This window comes from Actinia tenebrosa, unplaced genomic scaffold (assembly GCF_029948245.1).
Source record: "Actinia tenebrosa isolate PJP-AT-01 unplaced genomic scaffold, QUT_ActTen_1.0 PGA_scaffold11__36_contigs__length_13525064, whole genome shotgun sequence".
Classification (NCBI taxonomy): Eukaryota; Metazoa; Cnidaria; class Anthozoa; order Actiniaria; family Actiniidae; genus Actinia; species Actinia tenebrosa.
In genome coordinates this window covers 1,561,075-1,581,389 of record NW_028292571.1, presented here as the reverse complement: position 1 = coordinate 1,581,389, position 20,315 = coordinate 1,561,075, and the positions used below count along the sequence as shown (strand labels likewise).

The 20,315-nt window shown below is 39.5% G+C and overlaps 1 protein-coding gene across 2 annotated transcripts in view; it reads right to left on the bottom strand.

The window, feature by feature from the left end:
- LOC116288762 (uncharacterized) overlaps positions 1 to 20,315 on the bottom strand; it is a 60,955-nt gene that overhangs the window by 28,572 nt on the left and 12,068 nt on the right. For both annotated transcript variants that reach the window (XM_089027666.1, XM_089027667.1), the window contains exons 8-19: positions 18,131 to 18,315; positions 17,039 to 17,347; positions 16,550 to 16,828; positions 16,294 to 16,462; positions 14,579 to 14,766; positions 13,906 to 14,247; positions 13,486 to 13,782; positions 12,963 to 13,137; positions 11,523 to 11,701; positions 10,358 to 10,618; positions 7,787 to 7,953; positions 7,338 to 7,712 (exon numbers count right to left, since the gene is read on the bottom strand). In XM_089027666.1, coding sequence (XP_088883792.1) covers positions 7,338 to 7,712; positions 7,787 to 7,953; positions 10,358 to 10,618; positions 11,523 to 11,701; positions 12,963 to 13,137; positions 13,486 to 13,782; positions 13,906 to 14,247; positions 14,579 to 14,766; positions 16,294 to 16,462; positions 16,550 to 16,828; positions 17,039 to 17,347; positions 18,131 to 18,315 — 2,926 coding nt within the window. The remainder of the gene's footprint in view (positions 1 to 7,337; positions 7,713 to 7,786; positions 7,954 to 10,357; positions 10,619 to 11,522; positions 11,702 to 12,962; positions 13,138 to 13,485; positions 13,783 to 13,905; positions 14,248 to 14,578; positions 14,767 to 16,293; positions 16,463 to 16,549; positions 16,829 to 17,038; positions 17,348 to 18,130; positions 18,316 to 20,315) is intronic.

The following is a 20,315-nucleotide window of genomic DNA, read 5'->3' as shown; positions in this document are numbered from 1 at the left end:
GGGCCCGCATACGCCGCCACGAATACCGTCTTCCATAAACCGATACATGTCGTATTCCGTTAGGAGATCCAACTGCGCATTTGTCTTCTTTAACAAAGCACTCCAGCTGAGCCCAGGAGCCGTGTAGAAATTAGCGGGATCCAATCCGTAATATTCCATAGCCATCTTTCTGAAGCTTTGGAAAACATCTGCAAGCAGCACTACGTCAGACCTTAGGTAGATGTCGTGGTAGTCCCCCATGTTCTCACAGGAGTACTTTTCCCACACGTCTAACGCATGCTGGTACTCCTCATCCTTTATACCGGACTCGTTTAGGGTGCTGTAGAAGCGATCTTTGGGTGGTAGGGACTCTTTGAATCGATCCCAGGAATCCATGTATTCATATGGGTAGACTCCTTTCCTTTCCGCGCCATATTGACTGGAAATGGGAAAGTTGGTGTTATGCTTTACGAGGTTTGCTAAGGAGTCCGCCATGAACTGCTGCGAGTCTAAGAACTTTAGCTTACCCACAGTTACGGACATGTAGCGCTCTTTGTTGTTGGGTATGCATTTGACGTCGGAGCCGTCTGTTCCTTGTAGTAGCAAATGGGAGTCGTAACCGCGGAGGTTGTGAAAGAACACCGGAATCTCCATGTCTGGATTTACTTTGAAGTTTATATTGCATTTCCAATGAGCCGCTCCTCTGTATTTACCAGTGATGTGGCAGTGATCCCTAACCTTATCCACATAGAAATCCTCAACAAATGCTTTGTGGCAGTGAATGCAGTGCGTGGAGGGCTTTCCCGGCTTCTCACCTTTCTTAGCATACTTCCCGCATTTAAAATGAGCTTCTCCTAGATACTTTCCATCTTCATCCCACGCTTTCTTGGCTCGTCTTCCAAACTGGAGAAGCGTATGTTGACAAATGTGGCATTTCTTTGCCTTGGTAAAAGCCTCCTGGTTCTCTTTGGTAAATTCCATCTTCTTTGGACGTCTTAATTGTTCTCTTATCTCCCCCTCCTCTTCTCGCAATGCTTCTAGGAACTTATTAGCTGCGTTCTTACCTCGGTAAATCACAGGAGGGTTTGCTTTACCGTCTGATCTGACTACTATGTAACCAAAGGAGCAGATCTCGTGTAATCCCACCTTATTCGTGGCGCCACGTTTCTGCTCTTCCTTAGTTATCAACGCTTCGAAGTCTGCATATATCACGTAAGGCACTTGCATCTGCTTTTGATGGTCTGCGTATGAAAGCTCTTTGTTGGTGGGCATCTGGATCCGTTGCGCCACTTCTTCGACTCCGCGGCAGATCTCATCGTGTTTCTTTAGGGCATTTAAGGATGTAAATGACAGCAAGCAGCAGTCGCAGAAGTACTTTTTACCTTTGTGCTTAGTATGTCTGTAGAATAGTCTGCTAATGTGTTTAACCCATGAGTAGTGTCCGCCGTGGTAGAATAAATGTACGCGCTCTCCTTTACTTTTTGACAGAACTAACGGTACTATCGTCTGCTCTCTGACTCCGTAAACGTTAATTGCTAGCTCGTTTATTTCCTCAAATATGGGGATGTCTATCAACTGCATGGGAAATTCCACACCATCCCACTCTAAATCATCTGTGGGATACTTACTTGTCCTACAGGGATCCTTCTCTGCTGGATACAGTGCAGACCTGATTGCCCACATAAAGCATCGATTGTCTTCATTCTTCACGTTTACAATAGCCTTCTTCCTTTCTACCCACGTTGGTAGCGGTACGTAACTCCCCCCTCGTATGGGTACGTACCTGGCCATACTTATCTCTATTCCTTCAACCTCCTCTACTGTCCAACCCGATCCTTCTTTCGTGTAGTTAGACAGCGACTCCATTATTGCTTCTAAGGCTTCACTGAGTGACCTATCCAGATTCGTGGATTCTAATATCACTAACGACTTTGATCGCAACATTGCTGTCGTCATTACCTCGTCTTTTGACAAACTTACTTCTACCATTATGCTCGCTTTCAGGGCTCCTAATTCTTCTATACCTTTTCGGAGAGTCCTTTTAACCTTCCTTTCTGACTGACGCCAAAACTGTCTAACGTCAATCTCACCGTTACCGGGTATTGACACCGTGCTGAAGTTGCTTTGGGATTCCATCTATATAATAGGAAATATTTTATACCTAATACCAAGCACTTTTTAGGTCGTCGTAGTCGTACTCACAGTCCTGACAATGCCAAAACAATTTAACCTTAGTCTCAAACTTCTTACCACATCCACAATCATAACTGCTCATACACTTCGTCTTCATTTTCAAATGCTTCTTCAAGTCCGCTTCTTTCTTAAAAGTTCTCTTACATTCTTCGCACTCCATATATAGACTAACATATTTGCGCTGTTGCCCCCAACCACACTTGGAGTGGGGATTGTCCGTAGGTGGATTTTTGACACGGGTCTTGCCCGTGTTGAGATTGCGCTGGAACCCCCATTCCCTATACTACTATATGAAGTACTTCTGTACTTCTGTATGTTATGTTTAAGGGTTCAACGGTAATCGTGGTGTTATCCAACTTATTTTATTATAACTAAAACGTTTTACATACGTTGCTCCCCGCCATGTGGTCACACACCGCAATCACGTGACCACCACAGGTAGCCCAAACTACATAACACTCCTTCCTTCCTTATGAAAGTCAATGTTCTAAACAATCAACAACTGTTCCAATAATATAAACAAATTAAATCATAATGTCAAATGTTCCTATGACTCTGTGATCAAACGCTGAGGTGGTTTCCTCGCTCGTAGTGGGTAACGTCGACCTGATGAAGGTGGTTTAGGACTTGGTTTCCCTGCTGCATCTCTTGTTGATATCACCTCTGAGGGGGTTTCTTGGAGGGTCTGCCCTTTCGCTTCAGGTTGGACTGGTATAGGTGGGATTGGCAGAACTCTATCTCTTTGGGGTACTGGCAGCTGTTGTGTTGGTGAGTTTACATACCCCTGTGGTACAGATGGGTTGACATCCCTTTGAGGTACAGGTGACAAAGAGTTTCCCAACGTCTCCGGGAACTCTTCTCTCCTGGGTGGCCACACATTTTCTGTAAATTCTTTAAGTTGGTCAATGTGGCGTTTCCAAATGAACTCTCCCACTTGGACTTGATAGGTTACTGGGCCTAGCTTGGTCAGAACAACGCCTTGACTCCAGGATTCCTTAGTATTAGATCGGTAATCTTGAACTAAAACTGGATCTCCAACACTAAAATGTCTTTTTGGTGTTGTACTGCAAAGCCCTTTTTGTGGCCTTGCAACCTTCTTTGCCATGTCAGGGTGTAGCACATCTAGTCTAGTGCGTATACGCCTACCCATTAGCAGTTCAGCTGGGGTATATCCAGTAGCCGTGTGGGGTGTGGTTCGGTAACTCAAAAGAAAAGAGGCTATCTTCTGATTTAGTGTTCCTGGCTCCTTTCTAACAGTTTTCATTGCTTGTTTAAAGGTTCGAACCGCTCTTTCCGCTTCCCCATTAGAGGCGGGATGGTATGGGGCACTTAAGATGTGTTTGATCTTGTTACATTTCAGAAACTCCTTGAATTCTTGAGCAATAAACTGTGGACCGTTGTCTGAAACTAGTTCTTCAGGTAAACCATGTGTTGCAAACACCATACGCATTGCAGCAATGGTTGCTTCAGCAGTAGTGCTAGACATACGTAGGACCTCTAACCATTTACTTTTAGCATCAATCACAATCAGGAAGGACTCCCCAAGAAATGGACCACAATAATCAATGTGAAGTCGCTGCCAGGGTTTATGGGGCCATATCCAGGGATTATCTGCGGTAGTTGGTGCCCTACTATTTGAGCTTTGACACTGCTCACAACTTCGAACTAGCTGTTCAATGTCTGTTTCTAGGCCTGGCCACCAAACGTGTATCCGGGCCAAAGCTTTCATGCGTACAATTCCTGGGTGGTTCAAGTGTAATTCAGCTAACACCCGATCTCTGCATTTTGCTGGTATCACCACCCGTGTCCCGCGCAACAGGCATCCATCTTCTACACTGAGCTCCTCTATCTTGGTGAAATAACTTTTCAGATTGTCTGGCACTTCATGTTTCTCTGGCCATCCATGCAATGTCCAATACAGGACTCGGGATAGTAGAGGATCCCTAGCTGTTTCTGTGCGTAGGAGGTTGACATCAATTGGTACTCTTTCAATCTGTACTTTGTTGACTGCTCCAGCTTCATCGAATTCGAAATCCAGTTCGGTTGACTCTGTTTCTGGCAGCCTTGACAATGCATCGGCGTTTGCATTCTTCTTGGAGGACCTATACTTGATATCATATTGATAGGCTGACAGTTGTATCGCCCATCGCTGTAATCTTGATGCTGCAATAGCTGGGATTCCCTTTTTTGGACCGAACAATAATGTGAGGGGTTGGTGGTCGGTCACAAGTGTGAACCTACGCCCATACAAGAACTGTTGGAACTTCCTTATGCCAAAGATTATGGCCAAGGCTTCCTTCTCTATCACTGAATAGTTCCTTTCTGCTGATGTTAATGCTCTAGAGGCGTAAGCAATTGGACGTTCCACACCTTCTTGACTGACATGAGAAATCACCGCCCCTAGGCCAAAAGGAGAGGCATCTGCTGCTAATTGTACTTCCAGTGCTGGGTTGTAATGGACTAACACTTTGGATGACGTTAACGTGTCCTTTAAGGCTTGAAAAGCTTGCAGGCATTCCTCACTCCAAACCCAGGGAACATCCTTAGCCAACAGCTGGTTGAGTGGGGCTGACAGCGAGGACATGTTAGGAATAAACTTTCTGTAATAATTAACTAATCCTAAAAAAGATTGCAGTTCAGTTTTGTTCTTAGGTTCTGGCACCCTCTGCACCGCTCGTACCTTTTCTGGCGAGGGGTGGATTCCCTCTCTGTCAACTACGAAAGCAAAATACTCGATCTTGGGCTGCATGATACTACACTTGGATGTCTTCAGTTTCACTCCACGTGATTCCATTCTTTTCAGAGCTGCATGCAAATTTTTTGTATGCTGGGGAGTGTTCTCTCCTGTGACTATCAAGTCATCTAGGATCCCTCCAGTGTGACTCAAACCATCTAGTAGCTTATCCATGATCTGTTGAAATAATGCCGGTGCCGCTGCTACGCCAAAAGGAAGCCTTGTGTATCGGTACAGTCCTAAGTGAGTAGTGATTGTCACATAGGGCTGTGATTCTTCATGTAAAAGAACCTGCTGATAGGCATTACTGAGGTCTAGCTTGGTGAAAAGCTCACCCCCATTCAACTTAGTAAACAGTTCTTCAGGGGTAGGCATTGGGTATTCAGGTACATCCAGGTATGGGTTTAATGTTACCTTAAAGTCTCCACAAATTCTGACTGAACCATCAGGTTTCAATACTGGTACTATTGGTGTAGCCCAGTCAGAACTTTCAACTTTCTTCAGAACTCCCTCTTTTTCTAACCGACTTAGCTCTTCAGCCACCTTATCCTTGAGAGCATAGGGTACGGGGCGTGGCTTGAAATATTGAGGTGTTGCCTTTTCTTTCAATTGGAGTTTGGCAGTAACTCCTTTGATGGTGCCCAGTTTCCCATCAAACAAGGTTGGGTACTGTTTCTTTAAATCAGCTAATGTAGGCTTTGGACAATTGACTCGATAGATATTACTTATCTCTTCCCAGTTTAATCTCACTTTTGCCAGCCAGTCTCTCCCCATTAATGCTGTTCCCTTACCTCTAGTAATGATTACTGGCAAATCAGCTTCTTGACCAGAATACTTGACATGAACTAGGGTCTCCCCTACTACTGGTATGATATGACCTGAGTAGCTTTTTAAAATAACAGCTGATCTCTGTAGTGGTTTTGCTCCGAACTGATCTTTCCACATCTTCTCTGGTATTACAGTGGCTGCAGCTCCCGTGTCTAATTCTAGCTCGCAGGGAGTGTCATTGATAGTAATTGGGACCATAATTGCATCAGGTTTTCTGGTTTTATCTAGACTGAGGTTCCACATGGGCCGTTCATCGGGATTATATTGGTCACTATCACCACTTTCAGACTCACTAGACTCACTACTTTGTTCTTGGTGGCCAACCAACTTGATCCTAGAATTTTTTTTCTTCTTCTTTTTCAACTCCACTGGCTTCCTCAGATCTTGTGTTTTGACTCTTGTTCCCTTCTTGCCTTTTTCAGGGCATTTTGGCTTAATGTGCCCCTTTCTTTTGCAGGCATGACATTCTGCATCTTTGAAAACGCATTTCTCTGGGGAATGGTTACTTCTTCCACATCTAAAACACTCTTCCCTTTGGATATAATTTACTGGGGATGATTCAGTGCGAAATTGATTCATTTCTTTATTTGCCAATTCCATTCCCACAGCAATTTCTATGGCTTTCTTGAGAGGTAACTCTTCTTCGCCCAGCAATTTCCTTTTGATGGACCTGTCTCTCAGACCACAAACTAACTTGTCTCGCAGGGCTTCGTCACGAAACGCTCCAAAAGCACAAGTTTCTGCTAGTTTCTGAATCTTAGCTAGAAAATCTCTTACAGACTGGCCTTCCTCTTGCTCATACTCGTGAAACTCATACCTCTCAGCAGTGACAATGGGTTTGGGCGTCAAGTGTCTCGCCATGATTTCCACTATTTCTTTATAGGACTTCTCGGTTGGCTTGGTTGGGGCTGTTAAATTCTTTAACAACGAATACATCTTACCTCCCATTAAGGTAACTAAACTTGCGACTTTTTTGCCCTCTGGGACATTATTGACTATGAAAAACATTTCCAACCGCTCCACATACGTCAACCAATCTTCGTTGTCGGGATTGAACTCGTTCATTCTTCCAAAACAACTCGCCATTGCTGGGCCAAGACTGCTTATTCCAGGTTGATTTTCGGCACTTGCCGTCGCTTTATCGTTCATTTCTACCAATCGATTACTCCGCTCCTCGTCGCCAATGTTATGTTTAAGGGTTCAACGGTAATCGTGGTGTTATCCAACTTATTTTATTATAACTAAAACGTTTTACATACGTTGCTCCCCGCCATGTGGTCACACACCGCAATCACGTGACCACCACAGGTAGCCCAAACTACATAACACTGTACTTCTGTACTTCTGTACTTCTGTACTTCTGTACTTCTGTACTTCTGTACTTCTGTACTTCTGTACTTCTGTACTTCTGTACTTCTGTACTTCTGTACTTCTGTACTTCTGTACTTCTGTACTTCTGTACTTCTGTACTTCTGTACTTCTGTACTTCTGCCTAATAGGCTTTTTTTTTGGGGGGGGGGGGGGGGGGGGGAGAGGAATGCTAAAGTATACCTCTAGCGACTACTGAGATAAATACTGAAATACAATTAAGTTACAAGCTTACCAAATTACGTGTTTCAGAATTCAAATTAAAATGGCGGAGATTATGCCACGTGACTACCAAAACAAGAGACGCTTGGAATTGGTTGAGCGAGGTATGATTGTAAAGTAGCTTGGCTTTTGAAATGTATAGTCTGTGAACTTCTGATGTGGCCCGGTTTAGAACATTAATGGACTTTACTTTCTTGTTCGATGAAGTGTACATTTGGTAGTAAACGTTAGAGATATGTGATTGATAGAAGGAATATGGATCTGTAGTTGCCCAGTATGGTGCTAACATTGCAAGGCCAAGTTCACAGCCTTCGGTAGTTCTGCTGAATGGCTTAGGCCAGCGAGGGAGAAAATGTGCTCCAAAGCGAATCACGCCGTTATGACAAAGCTGGATCACGAAAGAGACATTTGTTAGACTGAGTTTCGTTCCTTTATCATTCAATTGCATAATTAAAGACTTACGTAAAGCCTATGATAGCGTTTCCTTAATATAGTTATCCCGTCTTCATCGAGTTCAACCCCAAAGCATTTTTGAAGGTTTCCCCAAGTATGTGGAACGACGCTATCTCCCACAGAAGGCCCATAATCGTACATACGCCTTATCGTTGGAATTTCTGTAGATGTCGGTTCTTTAAAAAGAACGAAGAAGTTAGCAAAGAAGAAGAAAATTCCTTATTTTTGATATTATGACATTTACAATCTCATAAGGCATCTATTTCAAAAAAGGATAGTGGGGGTTTTGTTGCTTGTCGCGACAGGGCAGAAAAACTGGTTCTACTTTCGACGTTTATGCGTTAATAAGCTTTATATTTCATAAACAGGCTCTTTTGGGGCTGATTAACAAAATACAAAAAAATTTGGGGAAATTTAAGGAATGCGTATTTGAGATATAACGTTGGGAGAGATGATATTTTGATCAGCACAAAAACATTTTCCCTAATACCTCGAAGTAAAATTGCTCGGGGTTAGCAGAATTTTGATACACAAGAGATACGAATGAAACACTCCGGAAACACTAAACGTTTTTTTGCATGAATGAGAGATAAAGAAAAAAATTTCGAAAGTAGCAGCCTTGTCGTTTTTCTGCTCTGTCGCTTGTCGCATGTTAATTACATGTCCCTTGTTTCATTTTGCTTACCAAGCTGGAAATGTGTTACATTCATGGTTGTAAAAATTATATCAACACAGAAAAAATGCCGCAAAAACGTACAGCTGAGAAGTTTAGGAAAATTTCTTATCGTTTTGACCTTTCGCTAATTTTATTATCATAGCCAATAGTACAGTTCGAGCTTTGTATGCAAGTATGTAACATACAACATGTACCAAAACCTTCACCAACCTCTTTTGAAATAGCTGTACTTTACAACCATCACTAACCGTAAGGGGCTGTTCCGTGAAGATCTGTTTGTTGGGATTTATTTGAGAAGTAGCGCTCATAAATGTGGGCCAACTTTATGAAATATTTAAATTTAATTATAAAATATTCCCGAGGTAAATATTCACCATAATCACTGAGCCTGATGGGAACAATTGTTTCAGTATAATTTTAGACTTGAATATAGGATAAAAGACGAAATTTAGGATTTAAAATTTTGGAAAAATTCATAATCACCGCTTGAGCAGTGATTATCGTCTCATAATCACTGGTTGCTCGACCAATCAGAGCGCGCGAAAATCTATATGCAAGTCTAAAATTATACTAATTAAGGTAGTACCGGGTCATCAAAATTCTTCTATGATTTTTTTTAAAATTCTGTCATTTGAAGTTCATTGTTAAGGTATTCAAATAATGAAAAAAGAGCAAGGAGTCACCGTATTGGTTATCGAGATATAAGGCTTCAAAAAGGAGGGATTTTTCAGTTTTCCGCGCGTTTTTGCCGAAAATCTGCCTCCTCTAATAAATTCGAATTACTCGAATCGATTTAACAAAGAAAAACAGAAAACTGTTTTAAACTATAGGTGTTGAGACAAGAAAACATACTAGATAAAAAATCCATCCAATCTTTTGCAAGTAGTGTGAAAAGTAAACATGTCTAGAAGCGAAATTGCTTGTAACTCGGCGCAGTTATATGCGTGTGTAGTAGTAAAAATGTTGAAAATTCATGACAATTATATTTTAACTATGAATTTTTTTCTTTCCCCACTAAATCCATATAATAAGGTTTCTAGCTCGGAATGAAAAGAAAAAAAATGGGGGTCACCGTACTAATAGACGAGCTATGAGCGACTAAATCCAAGTTTTTGGTCAAAAAACACAAATCCTGTCCGAATTTGAATTTGTTGTTTTGAATCAAAAGAGTGATCAAGTCAGGCAATGAAAATCTAAGCATATTTCGAAAACATTTCATTTTTGCCTCAAAAATTCCATGAATTAGCGAAATACTTTGTTAAGTTATAGAAAAGGATTCAACTTCTGACATTATTTCAATCAATTTTCAAAACAGCGCAAATAAAGGGTAAAAAACGAGATGCGCGTAATGGATGCGCAGTAGCAAGGGTCCGGAACTACCTTAATATATCTGCAACTTCAAGGAAATTCAAGCACGGAAAATTCTAAGAGACAAGTGGAAACAAAATATGAAAAAGAAAGACAGTGAAAGGAAATCAGAGATCATCTGTTGCTCATTATAAAATAACTAAGATATGACGCACGCCCTGATTGGTCAATTACCGTTTTATATAACTCAGCATAGGGAAATGACGTCAACAACGCAAGCAATGTTTTATTATTTCTTTTGAGTTAACCGTTAGTTATATCTTAGTTATTTTATAAAAGAGAAAACTCCCCTTGCTCGTGCTATGTTGAGTTATACAAGCACTTGGGAAATTGCGTGAGCCCTCGAGAAGTGCCGTGCTTCTCCTAGCACTTCTCTCGGACTCAAGCAATTTCCCGCGTGCTTGTATAACTCATTATAGCACGCGCGCTCGTTTTCTATCTCTTCATGGAAGGTCAGAAAGTATCCTTCCTCAAGGTCACCGGCAGCGCGCGAAACTCTATATTGAAGTCTAAAATTATACCAACATGTAACTTACGTTGTGGCAAAGTTTTAAATGTCACTAACTGGCTCTTGTACACTCGTCCATTAAAATATCCTACTGCTCTCGCTTCATATTCTTTGAGCGGAAGAAGTCCCCGGATGGTGATATTAGTCGAGGATGTCGTAGAAACTTTCCAAGTCTTTTGGCCCTCCTTTTCTTTGTATAGAACCACAAGCTCCGTAAATTCGACTTCGAGGTTTTCAATATCCAGCATTGACTCTGTTGCAGTATTAGACCTTACTTTCAGGTCAAGGCCTTTAAATTATAAATCATTATTACATTATACCTACTACTGATAAAGTATATATTATAAAGACTATATGCGCAGCTTGAATTGATTAATAAATGCACGAATATCTAATCCAGTCTTTGATCTAACTTTTAAATATTTTTAGCCTAAGCGTCAATTTTCGTATACAGAAATTTCTCACCCAGTTGTAAGGTTTACAGTTATATTATCGTCACGATAAAAGAATTTGCAAAATTCAAGCACTTTCAGGACGCACACCAGCGAATCACCAGCGGGACACAATATGTGACAAACTCTTTGTATACGCAAGTTGTTTTCATTGTTTTCTGTTTTCCTTGATTTTGGTCCAAAATTGCACGACACGAAGTTCAGTTACCACTTTATCATATCCTTTTTGTAATCATACACAAGAAAAAGACACAATAAAGAGTGCAGAATAATCAATTTAATGTAGAAGAAGTAAACCAATCAGGTTTTTCCTAACATAAAATAAACGATTTATCAGAAAACCATTGAATATTCATAAATAATGCTAATCATTCTCTTCTCTGATTGGTTGAATATAAGAATTCTGTTCTGTGATTGATTCTTTCAAAAAGATGCGATTAAGAACACAAAAGGATGCGATTAAGAGCTCCTAAGGATGCGATTTGGGAATTAATAGCACTCCTTTGAACCAATCAGATTGCAGTATTTGGTGGTGATTACAAAAAGGATATGATTAAAAGAACTATCCGAGAACTTTATGATATTAATTGGGTTTGAATCTCTTTTTCTGACATTTGCCAAGGTAGTAAGAATTTCAACAAAGCGGCTTTTGCTGTTCAAAGATAAAAGCAAAGAAACTTCACAATATCACGGATATATCACGGATGTTTAATTTAGATTTTTTTTATGGCACTGGCTCACCTTTAGAACTCTTATCAATCGCATAAAAAGTTGCATTGAAGCCTTTCTTTTCAAGTGCTCTATCTGAACGCAGTATGACAATTGCAGGTCTTTGCGATACAACAACAAATGGACTTTTCTTTCCACAGTACTGGCCAAGTTGATTCCCCTTGTTATCCGTTATCTTGACGTAATCATTGCTTCAAAAAACATAAAATATAAGAAATCTTAGAAGTTTGAAAATGGTCGAAACTTATTACTAGTGTCCATTTAGCTTTCGTAGTCTACTGAAGAGTACGATCGTTTTCGATCGTTTACGATCACCACCGTAATCGATCGCAAAATTAGAACCGGGTTCTAATTTTGCGATCCGTATCGATCCGTTTCGATCGCCTGAGATCATATGGAAACACTTTTTTCGATCGTACGATCGAATTGTATACCATTTAAATAAATAATATATCATTTTTCGCAAGATGTAATGCTTCCTAAACTGTACATTTTATTGAAGAAGTGGCCAAATACGACTACCTTTATAATCGCTGCAGCAAAGGCTTCAAGGACAAACACAAAAAATCGAATGCCTGGAAAAAAGTAGCTGAAGTTTTCGGTATTCTGCCGACTCAAGCACACGTAATAAGTAAATTACGAGCCTTAGATGAAACGACTGAAGAAGAGTGCCATACAAGCCTTTCACAACCTCAAGTCGCGTAAAAAATGAGCCAGCTCAACTAGAAACTGTGGACAGCTGTTTCGGCCTGTATTGGGCCTCGTCAGCACAGTGTATCTAGTGAGCTGGCAATGCCACGAAAAAGTAGTACTAGATAGATGTGGCAGTGCCCCATGTGGGATGGGCTTGGATATCAAATAAGAACATGCGTAATAAGTAAATTACAAGCCTCAGATGAAACGACTGAAGAAGAGTGCCATACAAGCCTTTCACAACTTCAAGTCGCGTAAATAATCGCGTTAAAAGCACGCAGGAGAAGACTGTTATGGACCGGAATTTATAAGGCATTATTTGAAACAGATGATTGACGTGTCTGCTACAGCAAAATTAACGCGGTGAAATGTGCATAGCGCAGAAAAACCTTTTCAAAGGTGTTATTACTAAGGATTTGTTTCTGGCGTTCTTCTAAAGCATTTAAAAAATAGATATCTATCTTATTTTTAAAAGATATTTAGAAAATAAAGCCTTTCTTGCGGCTGGGATATCGGCTGGTCATGCGGCCCGAGAATGAAAAATTGTTCGAAAAAAAAATGAACAGTTGTTAATCTATTCCTGTTATTATCTGCTCATTCTTCGTTTTTCTTTTTATGTTTCTGCAATTTTAAGGAAATTCAAGCATGGTAAATACGAGGAGACAAGTGGAAACAAAATATGAAAAAGAAAGACAGTGAAAGGAAAGCATAGATCATCTGCTGCTCATGGACAAGGCCAGAACGCTTCTAACTTCTTACCTGCAACTATTGCTGTCCTCTAAATCAAAAGAATCGAACAGGATAACAATTTCGTCAAGTTTTATTCCTTCTCCGACGGTCCAAGAACAACTCACATCATTTGGATAGTTATTTGGATGATTTGGACTTGAAAATTCACCATACCTGCCTGAGAGTTTCTCATCACAATCAACACCTAAATGCATAAAAGGTTTATAAGTTTTAAATTTCCTTTAAATTTCCTTTAAATTTTCCTTCCTAGGCCAAGTGTAGCAGCCCCTTCTGCTAATTTTACAAGGCTAGTTTTCCTGAAACTCTCAAAAGTTATTCCTTTGGATATCAGATATCTCCTTAAGTCATACACACTGTAATTTGCAAATGAATAATCTTCCATTTCTTTTGATTTTACACTTGTTGATGATTGTTGATTTGATTTTTGTCCTAACTTTCGTTTGAACCAATCACAAAGCGACACTTATACACGTGATTTGTATTCAAATTAGCCGTCTCTTTAGTAAGAAAAGGTGAATTATCAGTTTCTCACCTGTCTTTATAAAGACAACTCGGCTTCTTGGTCCTTGACCAGGCCGTGTGAGTCCAGCGATTGTAATGCGGTATTCCGTAAGGAAACCAAGATTCTTCAGCACAACGAACGTTCTATTTGCATCTACAAATACCATTCTCTCGTGACTGTTATTCGACGACAAAGTTGGCTGATAGTAAACATGATATCCCAGTAGTATACCATTTACGTATTCACTAGGAATCGGATCCCACTTGACCAAGATATTGTCTACGGCTCTAACTCCTGCTACAATATTTACCGGAGGTTGACTGGGAGCTACGGGAAAAAAAGACAGATATTTAGACAGAAATTGACACATGCAGTATCTATTTAATCGATAATTTAATGATATCACGGTTGCAAAATAATTGATAATCGTCAATAGATAGTATGTTTTACCATCCTCCATCGTTCGTACGGTGATATTTGTACTCCGTTGAAAAGATGTTTCATTTCGCATTGCACTTGTCGAGTTACTTGAATTGCCTAACACTACAATCACTTGTACGTAGTATGCAGTGTACTTCCCAAGATGCGTAACGTTCACACTTCTGTCTTGACCATCAGTGCTTGCTACAGATATCTTAGTATGGTTCTTGACAGAAATACAAACAGCCAAGTATGACACTACTTGGGTTGATGCTGCCATATTACTTGAGAGAGGATATTCGGACCACTGGACGTTGAAGGTGGATGAACTACTACTCTTAGCGCTGATGTTCCAAGTTGGTTCCACAAGTACTAAAGCAAAATGATATTATAAGATATTGCATTTATAGTTTTCTGGAAGCCCTGGGCTTCGAAGGGTAGGGAAGGACTTATAAACGACAGGAAAAGTTGATTGGGATGAAGAGGAAACAGTTATTTCTTCGTCATTAACGCCATGAACGCGAGTGAGAAACCAGAGGTGGACTTCTAACTGGTTAATAATTGGAAGGATACTTGAGTTAGCAGACTATTGGGCTTATAACCGGGAGAGCTTATAACCAGATTTTATGGTCATTGAATACCTTGGTCTGTCACTGAACACATAAAACATAAAACATGTTGAGTATTTATATTTTTAACTTACCATCATCAAGGCCATTGTCAAGCATGTGATACTTTGCTTTCATTATGAATCCATCACGTCCTAACCCCCCATTTGAGTAAGACTGTAGTTTGGCCGTACCAAAGGATATAAAGGTAAAAAACTGTCTTCGACCGCATAACTTGTGAACCATTTGGCCTTTGTTGTCAAATAAAGCAACAAAAAACCGCCTGATCGTAAAAAATAAAATGAAAACAAAACTTCAAAAAGTTTTTATATATTTTACTTTGTTTTCTTATTTTATTTCCCTACTGATTACAATACATTTACCATATGTTAGCGCGCGGTTCAGCTACTTTCTTCGTTCTATTTTATTCTATTTTTCAGTTCCTGTTCTGCAAGTTTAGCTCTGCTCTACTAATTGTAAAGAGGAATTAATTTATGAGGAAAACTAAACGCAAATATGAATAAGAACATCAGTGGCTCACGGAACGCCAGAAAGTCCAGTACAGTATACTGAAGACTAGATCACAAGACGCTAAAGACAGGATAAACATATATAAGGGAAAAGCCATGATGAGCAACCGAAATATCAGAAATATCAACTGAAATTTCGGTAGATAAGGAACGACTAACGCATTATGATTTATGTTTCCAGGATTATGGTATTAGTATGTTATAGTTGGGAGATACTTGTCCTAATCTTGTTGAATATTTAGTAACTGGGCGCTGTCAGTAATCGCCACAGATAGCCCGACTTTGTTGCAGAAAATCTTTAATATTTCGATTAACTATTTAATAACATTTTAGTATATATCAATTATCTACATGAATTACAGTAATTTTTGAATTGTTCAAGTTCCTTGTTTTAGTTAACCAATTAAATATCAAACAATGAGTGTCAAAGCTCTCTTTCACGGTCTTAAAAAAGGGAATGGGGAGAAGCTTGTTTTTTTCGTATTTTCGTAGTTTTTTCTTGTTTTTCGTCTTCGCCAAGCTCGTAAATGTCTCTCAGCCGTTTCGCCAGCCGACGAACACGCTTGTCCGCCATCTTTGACCTCAGGGTAAAGAACCGCAATCCAAATATGGAAGTATATGATTCAATATATGGAGTGACCTTTCTCAACTCCAACTTTGACACTAATGTATGGAGCAAAACTTGATATGAAACGATTGCAAGAGATGTCAGTCAAGTTTGTGCTTGACTTCTTCTTTTTGATGTTATCCGGATATCATTTAAGTGCATGTAGCACAGAATTTAGTTAGTTGCTAATTAGTTATCCCTGAATAATAGTCCCCTTCACAGTTGCAGGTGCCATCTTGAAAGGTAGCCGTGCCTTTGCATCGAAGGGAGACGAGCGGTGAGCTTAGAGTGTTAGAGACTTTTTTTAACACCTTGAACAATTATTCACACGTACTCTATCATTGCAAGCTCCCCGTTCGTCTCGCTTCGATGCAAAGGCACGGCTACCTTTCAAGATGGCACCTGCATCTGTGAAGGGGACTATTGCGAAGAAAGGAGAAGTCGAAATAAAGAAAGGAGAAGAGAACTAAAAGAAACGAGAAATATTTTGTGTTGCCAGGGGACAAACTAGTCTTCCCTCGCACAGGAAACTCCCCTCGTGACATCAATTTTTTTTTTTTTGCACCGGCTAACTAAACTAAACTAAACTAAATTAAAACGCCGGAACAATATCTTGCAGTTGAAAATCATTTGAAGCTAATACAGCAAACCATTTAAGTTTAGTACTTCATACCTGCACTGATGAAATATTGGGACATCCACCGATTCCAGTGAAACCACAATCATTCCTGAATTAGAAGGTGCCCTTAACGTCCACACGCAATCCATAGTCCACCAAATATTTCTATTATAACGTGGATGGCTTATCATGCCATGTGCCCGCTGTTCAATTCCTCCGCATTCTTTTTAGGTGTAAAGCAGAGCATGCATTAGTCTGATGCCTCATATGCTCTTTACACGTGACTATATATTTAATGTATTCAACTTACTTGTTATTGCACTAATCCGACTCCATGGTCCCTGACCTTTACTTGTAAATCCACATATGTTGATAGAATACCTCATAACAGGCAAAAGATTCTTAAGAATTACTTTTGTGTCATTGGTGGTTAGGTTTTTACTGTTGTAGTGTTCATCATCAACGTACTGCACTTGGTAACCAAGAAGAACGCCATGGGCACGGTCACGCGGTATTGGATTCCACTGCAGGTGAATAGTGCTCGTACTCGTGGAAACAACATGAAAACCCGATGGACTTTGATTTGGAACTAAACAAAAATTGAAAGAAAGAAAAAGAAATAACTGGGGTGAAGAATGAAAGACAAAAAGAACTAAAAAACAAAAAGAAAAAGAAAATCTTCTTGATAAAATACAAAGATGGTGGTATAAGCAGACATTTTTAAAAAGTCAGAGCCTTCTTGATTTTATTGGCTTTCTTGATAAAGATCCTGTGATAAGATGATAAGCACAAAGCTCACCTCCTTCCATGGTTCGTATCTCAACTGCCTTGCCCTTGTACATCATCATACTACCATCGGTAATGTTAATACCAATGGCAAATACTTGCACTTTGTAGTTCGTCCATCCCACAAGCTGATAAAATGAAGCAATTTTCGTTTCGTTATCAGCAATAGCGTACGATACAATACCATGCCAGACATCTGTTGAATTACAGGTGATGAGATACCCAATGACTTTGAAACCATCAACAGTGAAAGATCCGCAAGCCACACTGATGCTCTGGGGACTGGGACTTGATACTAAGATGGAAGCGTTTTGTGTAGGAGCTGAAAGTTTTTAAAGAGCATAAATAAATACAGTAGTAACATCTGAGTCTACCAGAGTTTACCATTAAAAATCTACGGTTGAACACTGACTTTTTTCTTTTGTTCTCTTTCTTGTAAGTCGGTTTGTTTGTTTACCTTTTTCCGGGCTTGTTTTACAGTGAGAAAGAGTTGAGATTACAGCGCTTTCCATTTACACGCGCTAAATCGTACAATTTGCCGTCGCGACGAAGTAGGTTTTAGTGGAAGTCAGTCAACTGAATCAAGGCGTTTTCTATGGCATATGGAATGTGCCATCGAAAATTTAACAATTTCATGGAAACACCTTGACTGACGTTTATAAAATTCCTAGTTTATAACTGGAGCGCTTCATTCATATATGATTAGATAGTTCAGACATGCCCTGGTCTACCAGTACACGAACCTTCACTGGCATGCGGGCAGTGAAGTAGATCTAATCTTTTTTAATAAATATTATTCACATCTAAATGACTTAACAGTTTCGAATTTCGAATCGTCTTTGATTAGAATATTAGTCACAATGACTTTTGTTTTCCTTTCGCAAGATCCAAATTGGACATTCAGTTGATGCTTTTTGCTCGCCATTGTTAGATATTCCGAGGTTGAACAGGTAGTGGGTCGAGTTGACATTGTGGAACTGACACAATCAGCAGACAATTATTCGCCGAAGGCAAAGTGAATATCGGGAAATATTTACCTCGCGTCTCGTTAAATATTCCCCGATATTCACTTCGCCTTCGGCGAATAATTGTTAAATAGCCTTACCATCATCAAAAGAACGATCAAAAAAGATATAGCGCACGCGAAGTCCTTTCCCTCTTGTGGTAAACGCAGAATAAAACACTAGTTTTGTTGTCTTATCTTGAATTAGGCCAAATGGATTGGTCTTTGAATTACTGAGTCGGAAGAGTTGATGTCCAGATAAATCTTGCAGAGCAACATAGCTGTTTCTGTATAGAAACGAGAAATACTTTAAATTAATCCAGGTATGCTAGAAAGATTAATGTTTTTTACACTACATTAACAGCTGGATCGTCAAGGGTGAGTATTTTCAAGATGGGTGACGTGAGAGGAATATACAGATACCGAATTTAAATATCATGATGTAATAAGGATAAACACAAAAATATATAATTTAATTGTTTCTTTGTTGACTCTAACCTCTTAGTATAACTACGCATTAATAATAAGATATTTATAATAAGATAATAATAAAATGATAAAATAATTAAGTCAATGTTCATTTAAGCACCATAAACGTCCCTAATTTGAAAACAATTATTTTCCGGTCTTTGTTAAAAAATGTCAATGTTATCACTGTATTTGTCGTCTCTGGTTCCTTGTTCAAGTATATTCAAAAAGAAAAAAAGGAAAGATCGTTAATGTGGAAAGATCGTTAATGTCACAGCTAAAAGTACTGAGCCCTTTCTGTGCTTGTATTCTGTCCAAGTTTACACAGTCATGATTGCAAAAAGGAAATGACTCAGGTTCAGATACAACTGAGGTCTCGTGCTACACCAAGAAACAAAGAAAGATTACTGGATGTGGATATTCTCGTTCGTGGCATTAGACCTCGAAGACCTTCATTTTGGAGCTCACTGGGTTTCAGGATCCCCGGGTTTTCTTTGACGTTGGCGCGCAATGAATCCTACCCTGTTTACAAAGTTTAGCATTGCCTCTTGGAGTTTATCAAAAAAGGATGAAAGGAACTTAGAAAAATTTTGAATGTTTTATGAGTTCGTCAAAGAAAGCATTATAATTTCAACAAAATTTTGATACATTTATTAAGTTGACCATGTATTTATTGAGTTGGAAATATTATGCGTCCCAATCGGCATCTCATGTTGAACAAATGTGAAACGTTCATTCATTTCATAGGGATTACGCGTCCCTAAGGTGCGAAGGAATGTCTGTTCGTTAGTTTTACGACATTAAATAATTACATATTACCCCAAACACGGTAAAAACATTAAAATGACGAGACGCCGGTTTATTAAGGTGAACATCTTAAATATGGTTGGTAATACGATCGCCTTAAAGTCTGCCTGTTTGGTTTACATGGTTAAAATGTAAACGATGAATGCAATAGAAAACGTTGGAGGTGATATTGTGAATGTTAATAGCATGATAAGTAAACGTAAATAGATGCGGGTTTTGGTGGCTACGATTATAAGGCATAAGAGCAGTATGCGTAGCTCGTCGAAATTAGAATCTTTAAGACAGTATTAGTAAATATTAAATATTTTTTAGATTGAAAGCATTTAAACCGTGAAATAAAAAATATTAGCATATACCAACTTGTGTACTTCCTAAGAACGCGCGCGCTCATTGGTTAATTGGAGGTGAATTTTTTTCCACGATATTCACCTCTGAATCTCGGAATATTGAGTCGGCAACCAAATGGCATCTGCCAAAATCGTTTTGCTACAATTTCCGATGAGGAAATTGAAAAAATGAAAGTAAATGCCATTCCTATCAATACCAAAAAGGCAACGAAGTATGGCCTAAAAGATTTGCTGAAAGTTTTGCGTGAATTTGTCACGCAAACTAAAAGTTTCTGTTTGTTTGTTTTTATTGAATTATTGCATATAAAAATAGGTTACTCTGTACACAAGTTGGTATATGCCCTAAAACACTCGCGTCTCGGTAAATATTCCCCGATATTCACTTTGCCTTCGGCGAATAATTGCTACCTAGTCAACGTGTAATAGTCAAATAGACATAAGAGAAAACAATGGAATTAAGGTCCGACTAAAGTGTATTAGTCTAATATCTATTGCACGGGTTTAATGACATTACTGCAATCGCACCACAGGGGGCAGAGGGGGCACTTATTTTTCATTGCTATATAATTTACCGCTGTACATAATATGAGTAAGCTTGAGCCCGTCAGATAACGCGCGCTGCAATGCACGCGCTGTGCCATAGCTTAGACGTTGCTTGACGGCCA